Source organism: Salvelinus namaycush, chromosome 24 (genome assembly GCF_016432855.1).
Source record: "Salvelinus namaycush isolate Seneca chromosome 24, SaNama_1.0, whole genome shotgun sequence".
NCBI lineage: Eukaryota > Metazoa > Chordata > Actinopteri > Salmoniformes > Salmonidae > Salvelinus > Salvelinus namaycush.
This window is the reverse complement of record NC_052330.1, coordinates 20,536,694-20,551,026: the sequence shown is the minus strand read 5'-3', so window position 1 is coordinate 20,551,026 and position 14,333 is coordinate 20,536,694. Positions and strand designations below refer to the sequence as shown.

At 43.0% G+C, this 14,333-nt stretch overlaps 2 protein-coding genes across 2 annotated transcripts; one reads left to right on the top strand and one right to left on the bottom strand.

Annotated features, from left to right (window-relative positions):
* The first annotated feature begins 741 nt into the window (after positions 1-741).
* Positions 742-5,379, top strand: LOC120019075 (F-box only protein 30-like). The gene is made up of 3 exons (XM_038962312.1): positions 742-901; positions 1,480-4,112; positions 4,429-5,379. Exons 2-3 carry the CDS (start codon positions 1,566-1,568, stop codon positions 4,627-4,629), a joined length of 2,748 nt encoding a protein of 915 aa, XP_038818240.1. The 5' UTR covers positions 742-901; positions 1,480-1,565; the 3' UTR covers positions 4,630-5,379.
* A 389-nt stretch (positions 5,380-5,768) lies between these two features.
* LOC120019325 (hydroperoxide isomerase ALOXE3-like) lies at positions 5,769-14,082 on the bottom strand. The gene is made up of 14 exons (XM_038962622.1): positions 14,065-14,082; positions 13,536-13,740; positions 13,297-13,378; positions 13,028-13,150; positions 12,719-12,822; positions 12,336-12,508; positions 11,909-12,052; positions 10,909-11,112; positions 8,204-8,290; positions 7,905-8,074; positions 7,659-7,780; positions 7,464-7,564; positions 7,189-7,359; positions 5,769-5,963 (listed from the first exon to the last, which is right to left on the bottom strand). The coding sequence occupies exons 1-14, from the start codon at positions 14,080-14,082 to the stop codon at positions 5,769-5,771; spliced, it is 1,899 nt and encodes a 632-aa protein (XP_038818550.1).
* Positions 14,083-14,333: the final 251 nt, after the last annotated feature.

Below are 14,333 nucleotides of genomic sequence, written 5' to 3'. Positions count from 1 at the left end.
TCTGTTCTTCTCTGGAGGTGGTATTGCCTATCACGTGGTCTGGTATACCGCTAAAAAACAAAAAAAAGATAGAATGAGATGTTTTAAAATCCATTGGCTATTCTGTAGAGATTTGACTATGAAAGTCTGCAATTGGGCTGCTGGCTTTCCTGAATTGGCTCGCTCGACTAACGTTTAGCAGACAGACTCGTTCTCAAGACTATAGAAAGCTGCATTCATTACTATCGTGTAGATCTAGCCTTTATTTTTTCTTAATCCTTCGAAATGAATTTATTTGTCGGTAGATTGATAGTTCTACATGCAATTATATTTGATTTTGCAATGTATAATTAATTGATCACTGTACTTACATTGCAAAAAGCCATGCCCGCTCCTGAATCGGATGTTGACGATTTTATCATTACGTGCCTGCTGCGTGATGACGACATCAACTAGCGTCTCAGCTAACGATATCAAAATGATACAAGTTGCTAATTTCAAGTTGCTAATCAAGAATCGCATTACTACCTAATATCAAAAAGTAGTATGAAGATATGGTATACGATTACTTAGAGATGTAATAAGAGTAGTTTTATGAAAACTTCACTGGCCAAACTTCCCAGGTTGAAGATGTATTAATTTTTTTGACCTATCTCGCAAACTTCTACAGGAAGGAAGGAACACCCCGACCCACATGACAACCATTGTCCAATGGGAACACACATCCCTAGGATCATCTCTCAGTTTAGAATAGAGGGAGAAGCAACAGCGGACAACGCATAGGGAGGTTGATTGAAAGACAAGAGGAGAGATGTATAGGAAAAAAGTAGTTTACATCCATTTGTAACTTTAATATAAACGGACAAGTAGCTGGATTACTATAGTCGTGGAGTTTGAGCAATCGAGTCACGTCAACGCTACGGTAATTAGCCAAGAATTGAAGTTTCTTGCTGAGTTGTTGTTCATGGGACAGCTGAAAGTTAGTGGCTCTTTCGTCACTCAGACTGCGACACGGTCTTCTTGCTATGTTAGGAGTTGTCTTAACAGCTACACAGAATCCTACCATCAGCATGACCAGTCTGTGAAATCAGTCCCTCAAATAGTATTTCTTCATTCATTAGGTTTGCTTTTGGTTTATCAAGCTGAACCTTACTAGCTGGCTTGTTTTCCTTTGCTGACAAAGCTGGCTAGCTAGCGGCTAACTTAGGCTAAGTAGCTGGTCAGCCAAGTTATTATTAGGCTATTGGTGTTAAAAATGACTCAACATAGCTAAGCTAGCTCGCTCTTTAGCTTAGGTATTGAACTGAGCTAAGCTACTGTAGATAACCCATTTCCTATCCAAGTTATTACTTGCTACACTGTTGCTACTTGAGGAATGAATGGCTGGGTTTGATATTTTTCAACCAAATTGAAATGACTAGTGTACTGTATTGTATGCATCCGCTTGTACACACGAATTAACATTCATTCCTGTGTATATTGTCTCCTTTTCCCTCTCAGTGTTGTGGACTCTCCCCTTCCCACCACCACACCCTCCTGCTCCAACTTACACCCCTCCAGAAACTCCACTGCCCATCTTCTTAAAGATGGAGCTGCAACATACCCACTGTGTGACCTGCCTGAGTCAGAGGTGTATGACCAGGCCTGAACCTGGTATCTCCTGTGACCTGGTCACCTGCCCCTTGCTCTGCGGGGCCATCTTCCACACCTGCAAAGGACCCGAGCACCGCCTCCTCTGCCCCCTGGAGAGGGTGCCCTGCCTGAACAGTGGCTTTGGCTGCCCTGCCACCCTGGTGCGGACCCGGATTCCCGCGCACCTGGAGGTGTGCCCAGCGGGCGTGGTGTGCTGCACCATGGAGTGGAACAGGTGGCCGATCAGCTGCCTGGACTACACCTCATACGAGAGCCTGAGCTGGGGGGTGGAGGAGACAGAGCAGCTGGACATGGCGCTCGCCCTGCAGGACCAACACACGCTGATCGAGTCCCTCAAGGTGGTCGCCATGGCGCCCACGGTCGAAAGACAGCCAACGGTTGTCGCCGTAGAGAGCGAGAAGGACACTGCTTCGGACTCAGCTGTGCTGGTGGTGGCCGACCCTATAGCTGCCACTTCTGAGTCACCGCCACCATTGACGCCGCAGTCACCGCCACCATTGACGCCGCAGTCACCGCCACCATTGACGCCGCAGTCACCGCCACCATTGACGCCGCAGTCACCACCACCATTGACACCGCAGTCACCACCACCAATGACGACGCATTCACCACCACCATTGACACCACCGCTGGGCTCAGCGAAGGATAAAATTGCCAACGGAATAAACGGTTTGAACGAGGAGCGGTATAGCAAGCTGTACGAGGCCACAGTGGAGACGGCGAGGAGCCTTGCCGCTGCGTTGGACGTCCTCAACAGCGCTAACAGCACCTCTGACAACAACACAGAGCAACACATCAACGGAGGAGCAGTGCTGGAGCCTCAGCGTAGCGAGAACAGCAGTGACAGGAATGAGGAGCTGCCGCTTCACAACAGACTGGAGGTCAAAGGTCCTGTAGCTGAGGGTGTGAATTTGAAGGAGTGCTATGGACAGCTGCACCAACTCCACCAGGCTACAGTCCAGCTAAGGAGGAGCCTGGTCACAGCCCTGGGTGACCTCGGCAACACAGTCAAATACACAGACCCAATCAACGGAGCCCCCTCTCACCCTCAGGCGGAACCTAACAGCAGCTTCCATCAATTGGAAGATGCAGACTCAATGAATGTTGAGATGAAAGATGCTGAGGCAGGATCATCAGTCGGACCGCTGAGAGTGGTCAGCAGAACCGACAGTGAGGTTGCCATGAATGTTGTTGCTGATGGCAACATGCAGATGGAGTTTTTAGGTAGGGCCTCAAAGAGTGTTGAGGGGATGGATGGACAGAGCCTATGTAATGGTTGTTTGAGTGGGAAAGGCTCCCAGAAGAGGCCACAGGAGCAGGTCTTAGGTTCAGATTCAGCAGACCAGCAACAGCCTGGAACCAGTTGGTCCTCCAGTGAAACAGTATGCCTAGTCAAGGTGCAAGATGACTTGAATCTGTCACCTGTGCCTCAAGGGTCCTGTGTGTCTCAGTCACAGCCACAACCCCAGTCTCACCCAGACCCTCCACTAGCACCACCCCTGCATATCCACCAGGGTATTGCACACAGGGCCAGCCACGTGGTCCTAGAGGACAGAGGGCTGGAGAGGAAGTTCCAGAACCACCAGTTGCTCAGAGGCTTGGGCCAGTTTGCTCTGTCCAATGGACGAAGGGTCCGGGTTAGGTTTAGACCCAAAATGGAGGACAAGGCAGTGGATACATCAGACCTGGAGCAGGAGGACGACCCCATGGGCCTGGGGGAGATCGACCTGATCACCGCAGCCCTCCTCTTCTGCCTGGAGGAGTCTCGCAAGTGCCGCAGGATCTCTGAAACGACCTATGTAGACGGCTTCCACGTCGACTTCGGCACGCAGACCTTCACTTTCCCAGCGGCCATCTTGGTGACCAGCACAAGGGTGGGCGACGTAGCGTCTGCGGCTGCCTGCGACCACGCGCCCCAACTATCCTACCCCAGCCCCTTCCGCACCCTCCGCCTGGACCTGGTTCTAGAGGAGGTTCCACAGATACGGAACATGCCATGTAATCGTCTCCAGCAAATGTTCTCCTTCATTTGTGGCCAGCTGTTCCGCAGGGATGAGTACTCCTCCCACTTCAAGAACGTCCACGAGGACATCCACGCGGGCCTCAACGGTTGGATGGAGCACCGCTGTCCCCTGGCTTACTACGGCTGCACCTACTCCCAGCGCAGGTTCTGCCCCTCATCCCAGGGTTCAAAGGTCATCCATGACCGGAACCTTCGGTCATTTGGGGTGCAGCCAAGCCCCGTTGGGGGGGAACCGTTGGGCGAGTCCCAATCAGACCAGTTCAGTGGGCTTCCCTTTGAGGTGCTGGAACATGTGGCCCGCTTCCTAGACGGCTTCAGCCTGTGCCAGCTGTCCGTGGTGTCGCGGACCATGAGGGACGTGTGTGCTAGCCTGCTGCAGTCCCGGGGGATAGTGGAACTACGGTGGGAGAGGAGGCAGTACCCAAACGGAACCTTCTCATGGCAGATCAAAGACAGGGTAAATAACTCACATTTGTTGACTGAAACTGGACCACCAGGTGTAAGATGTGCAAAAGTTAGATTTTTAGACCGCCAGTATTATAGTTTACAGACATATTTACAACCACATCTGAGGATTTACATTCCCAGTCTAGGATTTTAGCGTGCCACTGCCACGATAGGGTCTTCTTATTTCGGCACTGACACATGTACAATAGCACTGATGTTAAATCCCTTACCCTATACCCCATTTAAATGTTTGCATGTATAGGCTAATACTACTGGATTGAACTCTCTTGCCCTCTTATCAATACTCTCTTGTTCTGTTTGGGCAGGTGTGGAGATTCAGCACTGCCTTCAGCCCCGTTAGTGAGTGGCGGTTTGCCGAAGTCTCCAGCATGTCCGACCACCTGAGGACGTGCCGCTACAACACCGTAGAGCGCAAGATGGAGGCCGTTCCACTGCCGTCCATGTGCACAGCCAGAGACAGATCCCTCCTCTCCATCTTGAAGCTCCAGGAGCAACACATGACCTAACCTCTGTTAGCTACACTGTGTAATTTAATACCATAGGTTTTGATGTTACATGTATTTTTTATATTGAAAAAGAATGTGGGAGAATCTCAATTGCATACTACTCGTGTCCTCTCCTTGCCTTCTCAAAACCCATTGGAGGAGTAGGTCAGAGAGGAGGGACCTCTGGCTTTCTCATCCAATGGGTTTTGAGGAGGAGAGGACGTCAGCAGTATGCAATTGAGGTTCTCCCTGTGTCCCGTGTTGTATGACGGTTGAAGAAGAGCCTTAATGTATGAAATAATACTTGATCTGCTTGACACACGGTTACAGTAGGTTTCTTGACCTGCAGTGTATCCATACTAGATGTAAATTAGTACTATTTAACAATTTAACTTGCATGGGTTGTTGGTGTTTAAATTGTGTCCCTATTTTGGTAACATGATTTTCTTGGACAAATACTGACTATACATAGAAAGAAATATAAATATTTTCACTGTCTTGCCTTTCAGCGAGTTATTTTCCATATAGCACTTTAATAAAATGTGCAAGTCCCTGGTCACTCTTACACCAATGTACCAAAAGCATCCTCATTTAAATGAATATGGTGGGGATCAATATGTGATATTTGCAAACTGGACTTGAAGGACCAGTGGGTTGGACCAGAAAGTGACCACAACACACAAAACAAAGGAAGAGAAGTCATGCGTGGTCACATGGAGCTGTCCCAACAATGCATGTGATTTTGTTGCTGTTTAATAAAATGAATCTTCAATAACACCTTTCATGATCTTCCTTGTGTTTGTCTAGCTCTTTGTTTTTTTATCAGCACCATAGAGCTTCAGTGAATCAGACAAACTTTAATTTATTTGATAATTAAAAGTACATAAAACTGCTCACTACCACATGTTAACTTGAGAGGAAGTGCAATAAAACATGGTCATTGAGATCAAAGAAGACAAGATGGAGTCTATTTACATTCTCCATCTTTCCAAAGGTTAAATAAAATGTTCACTTGAATGCTCATAATTAGTAACAGATTTGCATAGCTCTAGTCATTGGCAGCAGGGTATACTATATTCCTTGGACACACTACTACGCCCTGTACTACAGGGCTTGCAAGCATCTTTGCATGCTCAATCATTATGGTAACATGAACCGGCTCACATAGATACGCTATTCTCCATCTCTGCAGGGTTCAGGTAGTTATAAGGTGGTGTAAATGTGGAATTCCTCTCAGTGATTGACTCACTGAGGTAGGATAACTCTGCCTGAAAGTGCTTCATCATCTGCTTGGTCACGTCAAAGTATCCATCAGTCTCGTCAAAGTATTGATTTGGGTATGAGCCAAGGGGGATCTGAGGAAAACAGACGATATTCCAATTTATTACTTTGTGGGAGAAGAAAATATCTCCAGATATAATATATCTCCAGATATAAGAAGCAAATGAGTGAGTCATGTATTTGTGATAATTAGGCCTGTTGGGTCATTGGAGCAGTGCTGTAAAGTACTTAAGTAAGAATACTTTAAAGTACTACTTAAGTCGTTTTTTGGGGTATCTATACTTTACTTCACAATTCATATTTTTGATAACTTTTACTTTTAGTCCACTACATTCCTAAAGAAAAGAATGTACTTTTTACTCCATACATTTTCCCTGACACCCAAAAGTACTCGTTACATTTTGAATGCTTAACAGAACAGGAAAATGGTCCAATTCACACACTTATAAAGAGAACATCACTGGTCATAACTACTGCCTCTGACTTGGTGGACTCACTAAACACAAATACTTCATTTGTACATTATGTCTGACTGTTTGAGTATGCCCCTGGCTATCACTAAATAAAAAAACAAGAAAATCGTGCCGTCTGGTTTGCCTATTATATTTAGCAATTACATTTACTTTTGATACTTAAGTATATTTAAAACCATATACTTTTAAATTCTTACTCTTCTTACTAAAAGTAGTATTTTGCTGGGTGACTTTCACTTTTACTTGAGTCATTTTCGATGAAGGTATCTTTACTCAAGTATGACAATTCTACTTTTCCCACCACTTCATTGGTGTCGGGTATAGACTAGACTTGAGCAACAATGTCCCTGTTTGAATACTTTCAAAATGCACACTTCTTTTCTTATTTCCTTAAGGAAATAGCTGATCTGTAACTGTAAGATTGGTGAAAGCAATGGGGTGGAAACCAGGGGAGGCTGGTGGGAGGAGATATAGGAGGACGGGCTCACTGTAATGGCTAGAATGGAATAATTGGAACAGTATCAAACACATCAAACATATGCAAACCACATGACTCCGTTCTATCCATTCCATTCCAGCCATTACGATGAGCCCATCCTCCTATAGCTCTTCCCACCAGCCTCCTCTGGTGGAGACAATGTTTTCACCTAACCCACACACAGACCTGTGATTACCTCAAGCAAATAGGGTGGGAAGGGAGAAAGGAAGGATGCAATTGTATTCGAACAGGGTCAATGACTGCAGCAACAGTGACCGCAGCATATCACAGACATGACTCTAAAAATACCATATCTAAGAGGGTCAAATCATTGAGGTCAAAACTCACAAAGTCTGAGTATTTCTTGCTGAGCAGCCATATGGAAGCCATTCCCCTCACTGTTGAGCCGACATCTGGCAGTGTCTCAAAAATGGTGCTCATGCTAGAGCACCCCTTAGTGGTGGGAGGAGCTTTGCAAAGAAATATGGGGCTGTTGGGTACCCAGCTGCAGTAGTCAAACTAGGAAAGAGAAAGAAGTAATATGTTAAAAAAATATATATGTATACACTTATCAGTCCTGCAATGTCATTTGTTAACTTGTTTTGCTCTCTTCCTCATCTCACTTGTCCCATGCTGACAGCGGAATGTTGTGCTGACACAGTGAAGATCACCATGGTGATGAATTTGATGACCTCCTTCACTGTGTCAAATCGTTGAGGGATTCCTGGGAAGGAGACATCAGTGGATGAGGAGAAGGATCTTAAATAATAGAACTACAACAGTGACATTTCATCTGTTAATTTGATGAGTCATCATACCTGACTTTCCGTTTCCAAGGAACCCATGAATGAAGATCTCGTTGATCCAGTCCTGAAGCTCAGAGTCCCTGGACACTTCACTGTCAGAGGAGTAGAAGTGCTCCACCATCCCCTGGACAAAGCTTCACATCACAACAATCAAGCACTTATCTATGTTTGTGTTATTTTTACAATACAATTATTTAATTGGCCATTAAGGTTACTAAGGTATTACTGATACGTCCGTCAGTGTAGCCATAGCTCCACCTGTTGATGACGTTCCACAGCTTCAGGCCGTCCTCCCTGTAGTAGAAGTTGGGGATGGACTCCAGTCCTCGTGCAACAATGTTCTCCGGCAGACAGAGGGAGCTGTAGGTGATTTCTGAGTGTGCCCTTTTCAAGAGTTCCTTCAACCCCTCCAGTCCTAAAGTGGTGTCCTGGATAAATGTTCGCTTTTTTGTAATTTTTTGGGACACTTCAATAAAATATGCATTTGTTATCGTTAGGGTAGCAATGTCTATTGAATTAGCTTTTAAGCTGTGTATACTTTTTCTGTATTTAAATACCTTAGTTAAGCCTTCTTCAGGTCCAAAAAGTATTTCACGGCTAATGGTGTTTACCGGAAAGGTATAACGGAAGTGGGGAATCAGCAACTGGACCGAGTACAGACAATTAGGAAGAGGGAAGTAAAGAAAGTTACAAACATACATTGAAAAATCTTTGTTAAAAACTTATTCGGGATCGGTGTCCCTTCTACGGGACGGTTGAGCTAACGTAGGCTAATGCGATTAGCATGAGGTTGTAAATAACAAGTACATTTCCCAGGACATAGACATATCTGATATTGGCAGAAAGCTTAAATTCTTGTTAATCTAACTGCACTGTCCAATTTACAGTAGCTATTACAGTGAAAGAATACCATGCTATTGTTTGATGAGAGTGCACAATTTTGAACATAAAAAGTTATTAATAAACAAATTAGGCGTATTTGGGCAATCTTGATACAACATTTTGAACAGAAATGCAATGGTTCATTGGATCAGTCTAAAACTTTGCACATACACTGCTGCAGTTTAGTGGCCAAAATGTATATTGCACCTGGGCTGGAATACTACATTATGGCCTTTCTCTTGCATTTCAAAGATGATGGTACAAAATAAATACAAAATAACGGGGGGTTTTTTTCTTTGTATTACCTTTTACCAGATCTAATGTGTTATATTCTCCTACATTCCTTTCACATTTCCACAAACTTCAAAGTGTTTCCTTTCAAATGGTACCAAGAATATGCATATCCTTGCCTCAGGGCCTGAGCTACAGGCAGTTAGATTTGAGTATGTAATTTCAGGTGAAATTTGAAAAAAAGGGGCGGATCCTTTTATTAACAGTCCAACGCAGCCATTTTATCTCAATATCAAATAATTTCTGGGTAACAATTAACCTTTTGTCAATAGGGTGACGTTATTTTCACTTTGTAAAAAATCGTGCCCAAATTAAACTGCCTCGTACTCTATTCTTGCTCGTACAATATGCATATTATTATTACTATTGGATAGAAAACACTCTCAAGTTTCTAAAACCGTTTGAATTATATCTGTGAGTAAAACAGAACTCATTTTGCAGCAAACTTCCTGTCAGGAAGTGAAAAATCGAGGCTCTGTTCCAGGGCCTTCCTATTCATTTGCTTGAAATCTATGGATATACATGCACTTCATACGCCTTCCACTAGATGTCAACAGGCAGTGGGAGGTGGAATGGGGTGTCTAGCTTGATCTGAGGTCGAACAAGAGCTCTTGGAATGACGTGACCCCAAATTTCCTTTGTCCAGCAAGGCGCGGGAAGGAACCCTGGATTGCCTTCTGAAAAGCTTTCGGTATAGACGGCTAATATCTCCTGCTTTGATTTTATTTGATACATGTGATAATATCATCGTAAAGTATGTTTTTTCAATATAGTTTTATCAGATTATTGAACGTTTATCGGGAGTTTTGGCGTTTTCCGTTCTCTGCGTTTGGTGACGATGGCCAACTTCGCGCCACTTGGCTAGCTTTGGTTGCTAATTCGACAGGAGAAGAGGACATTCTGAAACCAAACAACGATTTATTCTGGACAAAGGACTCCTTGTACAAGATTCTGATGGAAGCTCAGCAAAAGTAGGAACTATTTATGATGTTATTTCGTATTTCTGTGGAAAATGTTTATTCCTATTTTCCGCCCTCATTACGGGCGCTGTCTCGCTATAACGTAAGCTGTATGTCGTACTAAAGTTATTTTTAAAAATCTAACACAGCAGTTGCATTAAGAACTAGTGTATTTTTCATTTGCTGTACAACATGTATTTTTTTGTAAAGTTTATGATGAGTTATTTGATTAGATTAGGTGACTGTCCAAAATATATCCGGAGAATTTTGTGCATTTTGGCTACGTATTTGCACACACTGTATATAGTTTTTCTCTATTGTATTATTGACTGTATGTTTGTTTATTCCATGTGTAACTCTGTGTTGTTGTTCGTGAGAAGTTAAGTACCTTACTGTGATTGTTTCAATTAAAATGGTCAAAAAGAAACACAAGTAGCTTTTTAGCAAGGAGCAATTTCTCAAGCAAGAATTTTACTAGGACAGTCTGGGAGCGGTCTGAGTGGGGAGGGGGAAACTAAAAACTTAAAAGGTTTGGAACGCTCTTTCTTATTGGTCTATTAATTAATTTACCACTTGATGTCACCAGGCAGGTCGAAACTCCTTCCCATCAAAACAAACTGAAATTTCAGTCTGTCTTTTCAAACACCTCTTACACTTAAAGAGCATTATCACTGTTTTCACGGTATTATTCCAACCTCATAGTTTCGAAATATATATAAAAGACAGGATAATCATGTTTTTGACTGGCCCCGGCCACATTTAACATATTGACATCCCATTATTCTAACATAGTAAATTGAAGTAAAAAATGGAATCATTAATGGTGAAACTGCCACATGCATTTGGGATATTATAACAACAAAGAAGTTACTGCAAACAACAAACACTGTGTTTTTCCCTCGAATATCATTGCACACGCGACATAACAGAAGAATATGTACTGCAATTTGTTTTTACCACACTGATCGACGCACTTCACGTCCGTTTCGTCCACAAAACAAAAACAATAACAAAGGTGCTGGGGCGGACAGTGGTGCTATTTCCCCTAATGAGGATTCCATCTTGAAACAAGACACTTTGTGATAGTGTTATTGTTTGGTGGGACCACAGTCTGTGTCAGGCTGTCATACCTTGTGGAGAGGGTGCATGATAGGAAGGCTCCGGAGGGTTGCCATGGCAAAGGCCTCAGCCAGTAAATGAGTGCCCAGCAGATGGTAGCTATTCTGGTGTTCAATGAAATCCGCGTTCCTCACAAACATCTTGGCTAGCAGCCAGTCGTGCTCAGAGTCGCTAGGCAGATATATGGGGTTCTGCTCAGAGGGCTGCTGCTCCAGCTGTGAGGTCAGAGAAACCCAGAACCAAAGGAATAAAGGCAAGTTTGAACAAAAACAAAACTTTTGTGACAACATTGTTCAGGTACAATTCTCAGTACACAAACATGTAGCATTTTAGCAAATAAACATATTAATGTCATATCAACATTCAAATATGGATCCAAACATACTCCCCCTTCTCAGATCTATAATTTAAATAACCTTGAATACTGTACATACATGATATTGATTAGGGGCTGTGATGTAATGATAACTGTGGAAAGTAGCTTTGTTTTGAGTAGAAGCGTTTTACATGTTTTTTCCTTTCTTTTCTGTTAACAAGACTTTCTTTCTCTTGTTTTTAAATAATTTTTTTATGGTTGTTTTATTCTTCTTTTTTTATAACGACATTTGGTTGAGTTTTGTGGAACAGTTAGGATGGTACTAGAGATGTAGGATCTTAATTTGAGCGAGTTTGCTGCAGGGAGGAAAATAATCCTTCAGCAACAGGAAATGTGAATTATTAAGTGAATTATAATTAATGGACATTTTTGTAGGGTTTGATACATTTTTGGTAAGGGAAAATCCAGTCTGAAATTTCAGAGTGGAAATTACAAACTTCCGAAATCTTTTTAAACCTCAAATACACTAACAGTTTTCCTGCAACAGGGTGATCAAATTAAGATCCTATATCTGTATTTTTAGCTTTATGCTGAATTGTCTAAAAAAAAATCTGAAGACAGTTGCATGTTTTAGTTTACCATTTGACCCTAATGTCTATGTCACTTAAGTATGCCATTGGTGCAGGTGTATGTACCTGGATGGCGATAGGTGTCAGATTGTCCTCTGGGTTATTGTAGAACAGGCAGAGAGCAGCAGTGAGAGGCAGTGGTTCACCGTTTACCACCCGGGTTGGCACACCCTCAAGCCTCTTGTAGTCACAAATAAATATGTTTCCTTTCTGTAGGGAGGACAAAAGAAGATGGAAGTTAAGGCATTTGTGGTCTACATTTAATTTACTTAAAGTATTAAGGTATCAAGGGGTTGTATAAGGGAACAACAGGGGCACAAGCAATGAACCCTGTGGAACACCAAATACATTTTTACCACCAGTTTAGAGGAAGAAACCCTTCCCCTAACTCCATTGTATTGTTAACTAGCACCACCCACCTGTGATAATATACAAATCTATACAGCATATATAGAGATACAAGGCGTGGCTATTACCAACTTGTTTTTCATACCTTCATCTCCGTCTCCAGGGAACTCCCGTCCTCCAGGGAGGGCTGTACCATCTCATCTGTGACAGGGAAGTTGGGGGGAAGTGTTGTGCAGCGCTGGATCACATTGGGGTTGGTTCCATTCAGAAACTGGGACCCGAAAAAGTCATCCTCCTTCCAGTGCTCAGAGACATATTCTAGGATGGAGGTATTATGTTCATGTAAGCTTAAACAAATCTCTAGATTGATTCAACAAACAAGTGTATGGTTTTGAAGAGCAAGGACCTGGGTATCATTTTTAAGCTGGTAGGGCCCACTGATGTAAGAGCAAGTTGCTGTTTACTGCAATTACATCTAATAATGCACCCTATGTTTGATGTTGTAACTTGAGGGGTCTGCTCTTTTACCTGAGATGGGTGTCTTTCTGAACCAGAATACCTTTTTCATCTTATCAAAGTCTTCCCACTGCTTGGTGGAGTCTGCAAGGCCCTTCAGTTTGAGCTCAAACATTCTGGAAGAGGGTAGATGGGGTTAAAGGCGAAAGGTGAAAGGTTACAGGGATATTTCCTTCATGTTATGTTATTACCATCTCACAGTCTTAGGGATGGTTTTGTGTTTGCATCTTCAGATGGAAGAATGCTACACTGGTGGGTTTTGGTGGGTTTTATATTGGTGGGTTTTATATTGGTGGGTTTTATGCACTGCTTTGAACCTACCCTGATTCTCTTGTGTAGATTGTCTCTACCTCTTTGGAAAAGGAAAAGAGAACTTCAGCAGGAAGGGCTGATAGTTCTTTGGCACTGTTAATGTGGGGAAGTCCCTCAGCAAACTCATTCCACCTGAGGGTGGGACAAGAACACACACTTATTGAAACAAAGAAATGTGAACAGTTACACAGGCATGTGTACATATACTCACAGTAATCTACAGCATTATACAGATGGACAGGTATGTCAGTGTGTTGAGCTGGGAAGTAAAAACTTACTGGAACAGTTTCTTGTGACGCTCCAGCTCCTTTTTACGATGGTGCACCAGTAGAGGGAGCTCATCCTCAAAAACCTTACTGGCTGTGAAGTGGAGAGGCATAGGATGACAGAGGATGAGCAAAGAAGGTCAAAGTAGGCAAATGTATCACATCTTAATTACATTCTTGTAATATAAGTTATACAGCTATGCAGAAGTTATATGATAAATAACATTGACTAGGGTATTTTATTCCCACACCTTTTCCTCCTCTCAGCTCCACAACCTCCCCTCTGGACACCCATTTGTAACAGGGGAAGTAGATGACATCATGCTCAGGTGTCGTCACGACAACCTTGGAGCAGAACCACTTGTTTTCTGGCAGGAACAGGTACTGCTCTTTCTCCAGCTTAACCAGGAGGAGGCGCCCCAGAGTTGAGGGGGTGGTCACAGTGTAGGTCCCTGTCTGTAGAGAATGGAGACGTGGCAGTTTAAGCCTACATCAGGCAAGTCATTTTGACCAAAATATTTTGTATTTTGCCCAAAAGCCTGTTTGTCCCACATGCCATTATTTTACAGCAGAGCCAAAGAGTGTAAAAATCCACATGAGTAAAAAAGTTCACTTTTGTGGCTGTCAAGGTGGCACCTTTTAAAAATACTATAAAAATGTTTTAGGAGACTATCCTCCTTGAGGCCTGTCACATTGTACATGTCACTACTAGTATAGAATGCCATCATCCTCGAGACACTAAAATGATGGTGAGTGAATATGAAAAACACTCCAACTCACTTGCATGACAATCTTCATTTCCAGTCACGGTCCGAGAAAATGGCTGATGCAAATGTCCCACATGTGCTTAAGATACCCAAATGTCTCACCGTATCAATATTTGACATACATACTGCAGTCTACCTCTAATGAATGAACATAAATTATTTTACCAATTCTGTGAACATCTTCCTATCAACATTATGTATAATCCTGTATATTGTTTGAAGTTGCCAGTTTTGTTTTAGGTGAAATCACACTTTTAAAAGCAGCCTTGAAAGTGATATTTT

What these genes read in the sequence shown, in the direction of transcription:
- LOC120019075 (XM_038962312.1), top strand. Translation starts at nt 1,566, where the DNA reads ATGGAGCTGCAACATACCCACTGTGTGACCTGCCTGAGTCAGAGGTGT. An exon ending in CATGGCAGATCAAAGACAGG is followed by an intron (nt 4,113 to 4,428) that starts GTAAATAACTCA and finishes CTGTTTGGGCAG; the next exon opens with GTGTGGAGATTCAGCACTGC.
- LOC120019325 (XM_038962622.1), bottom strand. An exon ending in ATCTACACAAGAGAATCAGG is followed by an intron (nt 12,823 to 13,027) that starts GTAGGTTCAAAG and finishes ACCCTCTTCCAG; the next exon opens with AATGTTTGAGCTCAAACTGA. An exon ending in CCCTGGAGACGGAGATGAAG is followed by an intron (nt 12,053 to 12,335) that starts GTATGAAAAACA and finishes TCCTCCCTACAG; the next exon opens with AAAGGAAACATATTTATTTG.